Below are 11,012 nucleotides of genomic sequence, written 5' to 3' on the forward strand. Positions count from 1 at the left end.
AGGCCATAGCAGAGAGCTGGATTGGAAGAGGAACAGCGGGATTGGAATCAGCGCTCATATGGGATGCCAGCACTTAGGCGGCAGCTTCACATGCTACTCCACAGCGCCATCCCCAGCTTTATCCTTTTTTTTTTTTTTTTTTTTTTTTTGGACAGGCAGAGTGGACAGTGAGAGAGAGAGACAGAGAGAAAGGTCTTCCTTTTGCCATTGGTTCACCCTCCAATGGCCACTGCGGCCAGCGCACCACGCTGATCCGAAGGCAGGAGCCAGGTGCTTCTCCTGGTCTCCCATGGGGTGCAGGACCCAAGCACTTGGGCCATCGTTCGCTGCCTTCCCAGGCCACAGCAGAGAGCTGGACTGGAAGAGGAGCAACCAGGACAGAATCTGGCACCCCAACGAGGACTAGAAGCTGGGGTGCCAGTGCCACAGGCGGAGGATTAGCCAAGTGAGCCGTCGTGCCCTCCTCTTTCCAGATTTTACCTAAACATTGGCACATTTTTGTTCCTGAGTGTATATATAGCTATCGGTTTCATTTTTTTTCCTATGAAAAGCATGATATTGCATATATTTGTAATGTGCTGATCTGTAACTTTTTTTCCCCAAAAGGCAGGGAGACAGAGACAGACAGAGATCTTCTCATCGGGTGGTTTACTCCCCAAATGCCTACAACAACCAGGGCTAAAGACAGGGGCTGAAAATTCAGATTGGATTCCCTCTAGAGGTAACGGGGACCAAGCACTTGACTCATAACCTACTGCCTCCCAGCATACAAATTAGCAGGAATAGCTGGAATCAGGAACAGAGCAGGGACTTGAACACAGGCAAGCTACTATGGCTCTAGCCATTGTGGCCACTGGGGAGTGAACCAGCAGATGGAAGACCTTTCTCTTTCTCTAACTCTGCCTTTCAAATAAATAAATCTTAAAAAGATAAGCTTATTTTTATGTAAAACAAATTTAAAATATATGAATTTTTAAATACATATTTCTATTAATTTTTTGAATACCTTCTGTACATGAGCACTGTGTACATGCTAATGTTTCTGTAGAGTGTATAACAGGATGGGAATTGCTGTCTGATGTATAGATGATGCTTAGTATATGCAACAGTCCACTTTTGTGCTCTCACAGTAGTGTGAAATCATTACTTCTCTACATTTATTCTTTTTGTAAAGATTTATTTTATTTTTTTGGAAAGACAGTTGTAGAGAGAGGTCTTCCATCCGCTGGTACACTCCCCAGATGGCCGCAATGGCCAGAGCTGCGCCAATCCGAAGCCAGGAGACAAGAGCGTCCTCTGGGTCTCCCATGTAGGTACAGGGGCCCAAGGACCTGGGCCATCCTCCACTGCTTTCCCAGGCCACAGCAGAGAGCTGGATTGGAAGAGGAGCAGCCGGGACTAGAACCGGTGCCCATATGGGATGCTGGCTCCTCAGGCCAGGGCTTTAACCCGCTGTGCCACAGCACTGGCCCTTACATTTATTCTTAATCTGAGTGTACTCCTAAATTTTTCTTAAAGAATGTATTAATATTTCATTGGTTTATTCTGTGTATCTTCATTAAATTTTGACTATTAATACTTTTCAAAGGACAATAAACCAAGTGAACTACTTGTTCATTCTTTGACCATTTTTCTATCGTGGTTCATCTATTTATTAAAGTACAAATTTTCTTTTAATGTACTTCATATTTTTCTAAAGATGTATTTATTTAGTTGAAAGGCAGAGTTACAGTGAGGTAGAGCCAAGGACACACAGAGGAAGGAAGGGAGAGAGAGGGAGAGAGAGAGGGAGGGAGGGAGAGAGAGGGAGGGAGAGAGAGAGAGGGAGGGAGAGAGGGAGAGAGGGAGGGAGAGAGGGAGGGAGGGAGAGGGAGGAAGACGGAGGGAAGGAGGAAGAGGGAGGGAGGGAGAGAGGGAGGGAGGGAGGGAGAGAGGGAGGGGGAGAGAGGGAGGGGGAGGGGGAGAGGGAGGGAGGGGGAGAGGGAGGGAGGGGGAGAGGGAGGGAGGGAGAGAGAAGGAGGGAGAGGGAGAGAAGGAGGGAGAGGGAGAGAGGAGGGAGAGGGAGAGAGGAGGGGGAGGGAGAGAGGGAGGGGGAGGGGAGAGGGAGGGGAGAGGGAGGGGAGAGGGAGGGGGAGAGGGAGGGGGAGAGGGAGGGGGAGAGCACCTCCATCCAATGGTTCACTCCCCAGATGGCTGCAATGGCCAGTGCTGTGTGAATCTGAAGCCAGGAGCCAGTGGCCTCCCCTGGGTCTTCCACATGGGTGCAGCAGACCAACATCTTGGGCTATCTTCTGCTTTCCCAGGCCACAACAGAGAGCTGGATCAGAAGTGAAGCAGCCAGTACTTGAACTGGTGCCCACATGTGATGGCAGCACTGCAGGCAGTGGCTCCAGTACTCCCATATTTATTCTTTTATATCTGTGCCTCTGGTTTGTGGAGCTCTCCTCACATTTTCTTCTTAATTTTCTCTCACTCAAGATTACCCTCAACCTGACAGAGATACCATTTCACGAAATAGGGAGCATTTATACTTCATTTGGTGTACTAATTAATCACTTACCTTTAGGGAAAGGAATGAAATATACAAGCACATGATGTCCAGTTACATAGACATCTTTTTTTCTACGAATCTTTTTTTTTAACTTTTATATAATGAATATAAATTTCCAAAGTACAGAATATTGATTACAATGGCTTCCCCCCCATAACGTCCCTCCAACCCGCAACCCTCCCCTTTCCCACTCCCTCTCCCCTTCCATTCACATCAAGATTCATTTTCGATTCTCTTTATATACAGAAGATCAGTTTAGCATACATTAAGTAAAGATTTCAACAGTGTGCTCCCACACAGAAACATAAAGTGAAAAATACTGTTTGAGTAGTAGTCATAGCATTAAATCTCAATGTACAGCACACTAAGGACAGAGATCCTACATGAGGAGTAAGTGCACAGTGACTCCTGTTGTTGACTTAACAAATTGACACTCTTGTTTATGGCATCAGTAATCACCCTAGGCTCTTGTCATGAGCTGCCAAGGCTATGGAAGCCCCCTGAGTTCACCGACTCTGATCATATTTAGACAAGGCCATGGTCAAAGTGGAAGTTCTCTCCTCCCTTCAGAGAAAGGTACCTCCTTCTTTGATGATCCATTCTTTCCACTGGGATCTCACTCACGGAGATCTTTCATTTAGGTTTTTTTTTTTTTTTCCCCCAGAGTGTCTTGGCTTTCCATGCCTGAAATACTCTCATGGGCATTTCAGCTAGATCCGCATGCCTTAAGGGCTGATTCTGAGGCCAGAGTGCTGTTAGGACATTTGCCATTCTATGGGTCTGCTGTGTATCTCACTTCCCATGTTGGATCATTCTCTCCCTTTTTGATTCTATCAGCTAGTATTTGCAGACACTATTCTTGTTTATGTGATCCCTTTGGTTCTTAGTCCTATCATTATGATCAATTGTGAACAGAAATTGATCACTGGGACTAGTGAGATGGCATTGGTACATGCCACCTCGATGGGATTGAATTGGAATCCCCTGGTATATTTCTAACTCTACTGTTTGAGGTAAGTCAGCTTGAGCATGTCCCGAATTGCACATCTCTTCCCTCTCTTATTCCCACTCTTATATTTAACAGCGATCACTTTTCAGTTAAGTTTCAGCACTTAAGAAGAATTGTGTATTGATTACAGTATTCAACCAAAAGTATTAAGTAGAACAAACAAAAAAAATACTAAGAGGGATAACATATTAAGCTGCTCATCAACAGTCAGGGTGAGGGCTGATCAAGTCACCATTTCTCATAGTGTTCATTTCACTTTAACAGGTTTCCTTTTTGTTGCTCAGTTAGTTGTCACCTATCAAGGAGAACATGTGGTATTTGTCCCTTTGGGATTGGCTTATTTCACTCAACATAATGTTTTCCAAATTCCTAACAGGGATCACTTTTCAGTTAAAATTTAAACACCTAATAATAATTGTGTGTTAATTACAGAGTTCAACCAATGGTACTAGAACAAAAAAAAATACTAAAATGGATAAAGTATTACATTGTACATCAACCGTCAGGACAAGAGGTGATCAAGTCACTGTTTATCATAGTGTCCATTTCACTCCAACAAGTTTTCCCTTTGGTGCTCAGTTAGTTGTCGAAATCAGGGAGAACATATGATATTTGTCCCTTTGGGACTAGCTTAGTTCACTCAGCATGATGTTTTCCAGTTACATAGACATCTTTATGTTACACCCATCAGCAGTTAGAAGAATCTAGAAATCAGTGATGAAAGAGAGCTTAAGGGGCCAGCACGAAGAGAGAGACCATTTCTCTCTCTCTCTCGCTCTTGCCTTCGCTCTCCCACTCTCCCTCTCTCTGCCTCTCCCCTCTCCTCCTCCCCCTCCCTCCACCTCTCCCTCTCTCCCCCTCCCTCTGCCTCTCCCTCCCCCCCTCTGCCTCTCCCTCTCCCTCCCCCCTCTCCTTCTCCCTCCCCCCTCTCTCTGCCTCTCCCTCTCCCTCCCCCCTCCTTCTCCCTCCCCCCTCTGCATCTCCCTCTCCCTCCCCCCTCTCCTTCTCCCTCCCCCTCTCTCTGCCCTCTCCTTCTCCCTCCCCCCTCTCTCTGCCTCTCCTTCTCCCTCCCCCTCTCTCTGCCTCTCCTTCTCCCTCCCCCTCTCTCTGCCTCTCCTTCTCCCTCCCCCTCTCTCTGCCTCTCCTTCTCCCTCCCCCCTCTCTCTGCCTCTCCTTCTCCCTCCCCCCTCTCTCTGCCTCTCCTTCTCCCTCCCCCCTCTCTGCCTCTCCTTCTCCCTCCCCCCTCTCTGCCTCTCCTTCTCCCTCCCCCCCGCCTCTCCTTCTCCCTCCCCCCTCTCTGCCTCTCCTTCTCCCTCCCCCCTCTCTCTGCCTCTCCTTCTCCCTCCCCCTTCTCTCTGCCTCTCCTTCTCCCTCCCCCCTCTCTCTGCCTCTCCTTCTCCCTCCCCCCTCTCTCTGCCTCTCCTTCTCCCTCCCCCCTCTCTGCCTCTCCTTCTCCCTCCCCCTTCTCTCTGCCTCTCCTTCTCCCTCCCCCCCTCTGCCTCTCCTTCTCCCTCCCCCCTCTCTGCCTCTCCTTCTCCCTCCCCCCTCTCTGCCTCTCCTTCTCCCTCCCCCTCTCTGCCTCTCCTTCTCCCTCCCCCTCTCTCTCCCTCTCTCTGCCTCTGCCTCCTCCTCCCCCTCTCCCCCTCTCCCTGCCTCCTCCTCTCCCCTCTCTCTGCTTCCCTCTCTGTGTAACTCTGACTTTGAAATAAGTAGATAAACCTTAAAAAAAAGGAAAGCTTAAGAGATTAGAATATATGAGTTCCATGAGACCTCTCCCTCTCCCTCTGCCACTTCTGCCTCCTCTCTCTGCCTCCCCCTCTCCCTCTGCCCCTTCTCTCTGCCTTCCCCTCTCCCCCTCCCCCTGCCTCCCTCTCTCCCTCTCCCCCTCCCCCTGCCTCCTCCTCTCCCTCTCCCCTTCTCTCTGCCTCCTCCTCTCCCTCTCCCCCTCCCCCCGCCTCCTCCTCTCCCTCTCCCCTTCTCTCTGCCTCCTCCTCTCCCTCCCCCCCCCGCTTCCCCCTCTCTGTGTAACTCTGAATTTGAAATAAATAGATAAACCTTTAAAAAAAGGAAAGCTTAAGAGATTAGAAAATATGAGTTCCATGAGAACATGGAAGAAACCAAAAATAAAAGATGTTGAGTCCTTGCTTGATCACTTTCCAGTGATGGGAAGCTGATTTTTCACATGTGGCTCACTTCATAGTCAGATAAATCTATTTACTCAAGAACAGCTCTTCTAAGGAGTCAGAATATTCTTTGTAAATTCTACTTAGATGTCCAGTCACTGCTCCCTGGAATAACCAAGGACATTTTCTCTATGTGCTCAACTGAAAATATTTTGGGTCTCACAAGTGAGTATCATTGGCCCTTTCAAATAGTTCTCACATGGCATGATTTCCATGCCATCTTCACCATCGTGGTACTTTCTTTTAGTCCACAGCATTAAGTTGTATCCTACACCCCAACAAGCCAGTCAGAACATTTCAGTATTGCCTGGATTAGTGTTAACAATGATATAAAAGTTAATTTAGCAGGAAGTTAGATAACAATTACAATACAACTTCTTGTTTACTAATGTTTGATTTTCTTTTTTTCTTTTTTTTTTTTTTTTTACAGGCAGAGTGGACAGTGAGAGAGAGAGAGACAGAGAGAAATGTCTTCCTTTTGCTGTTGGTTCACCCTCCAATGGCCGCCGTGGCCGGCGCGCTGCGGCCAGATCCGAAGGCAGGAGTCAGGTGCTTCTCCTGGTCTCCCATGGGGTGCAGGGCCCAAGCACCTGGACCATCCTCCACTGCACTCCCGGGCCATAGCAGAGAGCTGGCCTGGAAGAGGGGCAACCGGGACAGAATCTGGCGCCCTGACCGGGACTAGAACCCGGTGTGCCGGCGCTGCAAGGCGGAGGATTAGCCTATTGAGCTGCAGCGCAGGCCACTAATGTTTGATTTTCAATAATGGAAGATGTTTCTTATAACCAACAAAAGATATAATTCAAGTTATGAAGGAGAAAAAATTTCTGGAAGGTGTATGTAAAACCCTGGAGATAGATGAATTCAAGGTGCTAGAGACTGTCTGTTGGCCTCTTAAATTCATATTTTGGAAATCATAATTCCTAAGGTAATTATGTCAGGAGATGGAGCTTTGAGGAGATATTAGGACATGAGGACTGAGCCCTTATGAGTATGATCAGTGCCCTTCAAAGAGAAAAATCAGAAGGGTCCCTTGTCCCTTCTACCATGTGAGGGCTGACCAAGAAGATGATCATCTGTGTGGAATGTTATCAAATCTGGTGGTATCTGGTATTGGGCTGTGGTTTAAAGCTCCCCATTGTAATTACAGCAGTTTGAATGAACTAAGGCAAAGAGAGAAGGGGTGTGTGTGTGTGTGAGAGAGAGAGAGAGACAGACAGAGACAGAGACAGAGATGTGTGTGCACTTCTGTTGAGATTTTACAAGAGGAAATAGGAAAGCACAATAGCCAACAGGTAACAAGAGAAAATGATCTAGGAGGGAAAAGAATAATTTTTAAAAAACTGAACTATTCTCATTAATTATCTTATAAATCAGTAATGGGGCTAGTAAGAGAATGAATGCATACAACAAGCCAGCTGAGAGGAGGAATCATGGACCTACACATTGAGAGTGGTCTGAGCATCTTTACTTCATGGTATGTTTGGAGACATCACCTTAAGAAACAAGTATTTTCCAACAGTGTAGGAGGAACACAGCTTACAGTTTACATATCTTTCAACAGTAAATTAATCTCAGCACAGCACTGGAGACACCACACAGCCTTTAAAACCAATCCCTGACACCACTGTCAAATAGAGTACCATCATATCTGTGGGCAAAGCACCAAGTTCTCAGACAGATACACAAAGAAGGCAGTCACTTCCAGAGCTGATCCTTTACTATGCATCTTAATGCTCTTCCCTCACTGCTCAGGGCTCTAGGAAAGTTGCATTTAAAAACTGACAGATAAGCTGGAGTCTTTCTATACACAATGGTTCAGTGTGTTAAAAATGCTACTTCCAGATAATAAAAGGAAATAAACAATGGTCAGGATAGGTAAATGAAGTAATCAATGGAGCTTTCTATCTATGTGGACAGATCACTAACCTATTAGATGTGTGGCTACTGACCTCGCTGACTTGCTGCTCCACTTTTAGATGTGCTTTGCTCAGGTTGTGAACTTTCCTCTCTTCCACGTGCAGGTAGTCCAGCATCTGCTGATGGACCTCCCGTGCAGTCTTGGTTGCTCTGTTAAGTTTGTTAAGTTTAGAGATCCCACCTCCTCAGTCAGATTCTTGGCTTGTGAGAAGCATACAACATGGATGGGCTGAGAATAATAGTGCCAACTTCTCTCTTTTGTAGTCCAAAGTCTCATAAGATATCTGATGTCATAAAGAGCTACATTTAGCCACGTTCCTAAAATGTTTTAAATTTTAAATTTACATATTTCACAAAAGATCTGCTTTCTGGCATGGTTAGGAAGTGAGGAACTCCGGTTAGTCACATAACTTCAATATAGCTCATTGAATGGCCAACTTTCAGAGAATCATATTACTGTATGATAAAAACATCACAAAAGGTAATACTTTGAGGATTTATGCATATTATGCTATACCTCAGTGTCTCAACAAAGTAGCAGTTAAAAACAGCTTCCAGTTGATGGAATAAGCAAAATTGAAAGCTGCTTTTATCAGGCCCACATGCTTTTTAAGGAAAGGAACCATTCGAAACAACAGCTGCTATATAATTGTCTTCAAAATCATGGTGTCATAGAGATTAGTTGTTTCTCAAAAGTTTGATATAGACTGGTCACTAACCTCAATCAACACATAGATACACAAATTAAAACCCTCAACTAAAACAAACAAAACAGGGAAGTCCTTAACTGGAATTAAAGTGAAAGCCTCAAGGTGAAATTGCAAATCCATGGCAGAGCTGGGGATGTAGACACATCCCAGATCACCTTTCAGCAAACCTTATCATGCTAGCTCTCCCTCCAAAAAAGGAAACTTGGAAGCCCAACGAAACCATTTTGCCCTTTCTAGTGCATTTCAGATGCAATGAGACTGCAACAAATAAAAACGTTTCATTTGGGGGATTAAATGGAATTCTCTAAATTCAAATTAGAAATCTGAGTTAGGACAACACAGGTCCATCACACCCTTTATTTCATGCAGAATCTGAAATCCAGCATTGTAAAGCTGTAGGCTACTGTGCAAATTAACTCACAGCAGAGCAACTTTGATATCTCAGCCTGATTTGAGGGTGGAGTTGCTGCATCTAGGCCTTCCTAATGTTACAGCAAAAATACCTTGTGCTCTGTAACATGCCTCTCCTTCTCCGACTTTGCCAATATTGTTTCCAGGTCATCGATTTCTTTCTTTACCCCGGAACGTTCATCTTCGAGTTTCCACCCCCTGGCAGGCAGCTCACAATTTATCTCCTCTTCTTTCTTCACCGCTCAGACAGCTCCTTGACTCTGGCCTCCAGCTGGATCGTGGATTTAATCAGACACTCGCACTGTTCTTCAACATTTGCCAGGGTCTTGTGCTCCTGCCACGATGAGGAGAAAATTGTTGCCAACAGCTGGAAGTAATTTATCAGCAAGGCGAAAATGCTGCTTAACACGTAGCAAAAAGATAATTGCCTGCCCTCCGCCCAGCACATTCACCTGCCTTTCCTAAGCTGCTCAAATAATATTCCCAGGTCCCTGATCCTCTTGCTGAGAAGTGGAGGAGTTGCTTGTGTTTGGAGGTGCTTTCAATCTCTCAGGCTCATTCAGTAGATTAGATTACCCTTTCTAAAGCACTTAATAGGATCATGATGACCTAAAGGTGCTTAAATCACAGCTTCTGGAATCATCCATATGGGCACATGCCTTGAGGTTAGTACGTCTCAAAATGTGGTCTCCAAAGAAAGCAGTGTGCCCTCAGACAATAGAATATATATAACTATTATAAGCACCATGGTGTGCTTCTTTCATATCTATATGCGTAAGCATATATATATAGTCTTCTAATAAATTGAGCTGAGGTGGAGGATGTATTTTTATTCATAGTCTGAATTTAGAATTCATGAGGTTATTTGCGATTCACTAACCAGATTTCAATATTGTTTCCAACTAACATTTTGCCTCAATGATTCTGCCAGCAGTAAATTCTACAATATATACACTTGAAACATAAAATACTCTTTCCTTTTAGCCTTGCACATTCACTGCCTTCAACTCTTCTGAGTGACCTATTAGTTCTGAGTTACGGGTTCAAGTGGAAAATGAAAAGCCTTTTGGCTATAGAGTGCCTTTCCTAACTTTGAACCTTTCTTGTTTATTGCCTCTAAAGGTTAAATAAAACACCTTGGTGCACAATTTCTTAAATGCTGTTGGTCTTGTTGCAATACAACTTTGCACATATCTTCAGCTCTCATCCCCAGACTTCATCCATCCTCCACCATATGCCAGTTAGAGCAATTTATTAACTTTCCACTTGCCTCCATTAAGTTGTATCAGCTAATTAGATCAAGGACAAAATAAAAAAGAAGATTGAAAATCTAAGTCATTTGCTTCTGGGTAACTCCCGGTTTTCCCAACAAACTGGGCTCAAAGACTTACAGCAGGAGAGAGAAAACAGTAAATCTGCAACTTTAGTACCACACTGAAGAGAGGGCTAAATTAGAAAAACATGTCAAGTCATTTGCAAAGGGCCCAATGCAAATCAGAGAAACTTTGAATGTTCTGGAGGTAGCAGGAGCGTTTCATCTTAGTTCACCCTAAGCTGACAAGCAGAACAGTTGTTTGCTGCACTTCACTCACTGGCTGGACAGAACCCGTCACCATCACCAATGAAGAGCACAGTCAATTGACCGTCATCGATCCCTTCATTAAGCATGACAGTGGCATTGGGGGGCCAGTTGAGCTGTGTCAGTTTAACATTAGGAGGATCCTTTTCCTAATGCCAATTATCCTCACATATGCTCTCAATATTAATTGGAAGGCTCTCATTTCTGCTGGCATTTGGAATACATGGAGGATTTTAAAATAATCATTGTTTCTTTTATCTCTTTGGGATTTAGCTGTGTCCCTTAACAGAAATTATGATAAAGTATTCCATAGCTCTGTTAACTTTTTATACAGAGTAACACAGTTACTGGAACTCATGTGAGTCTTAAGTTTTCTCTGGAGATTGCTTCCATGTGTTTCTCATGTTACCACAATGATCTTTAAGATGCATTACAAGCTATATCATATACTATACAAGATGAGTCCATTTCTGTCTCCATATTGCATCAGGAAACACTTGCTACTGAAAGGAGCCAAGAGCCACCATAAAAAAAATGGGGCTCCTGAGACAAACCGTTCCAGAGACGGCCTTGGGAAATGGGGAGTAAACCGGTTCACAGAGAAAGCAGTCAGCTACTAACCAGAGATACACAGAACACCTGCCTTGTA

At 44.9% G+C, this 11,012-nt stretch overlaps 1 protein-coding gene across 1 annotated transcript in view; it reads right to left on the reverse strand.

Moving 5' to 3' along the window:
- LOC149126994 (putative uncharacterized protein MYH16) overlaps nt 1-9,345 on the reverse strand; it is a 58,672-nt gene extending 49,327 nt beyond the window's left edge. The window contains exon 1 of the mRNA XM_089330722.1: nt 8,877-9,345. Coding sequence (XP_089186848.1) covers nt 8,877-8,935 — 59 coding nt within the window. The 5' untranslated portion in view covers nt 8,936-9,345. The remainder of the gene's footprint in view (nt 1-8,876) is intronic.
- Nucleotides 9,346-11,012: the final 1,667 nt, after the last annotated feature.

The sequence above is a fragment of the Oryctolagus cuniculus genome, chromosome 4 (genome assembly GCF_051225735.1).
Source record: "Oryctolagus cuniculus isolate XC-2025 breed Fujian yellow rabbit chromosome 4, ASM5122573v1, whole genome shotgun sequence".
Lineage (NCBI taxonomy): Eukaryota > Metazoa > Chordata > Mammalia > Lagomorpha > Leporidae > Oryctolagus > Oryctolagus cuniculus.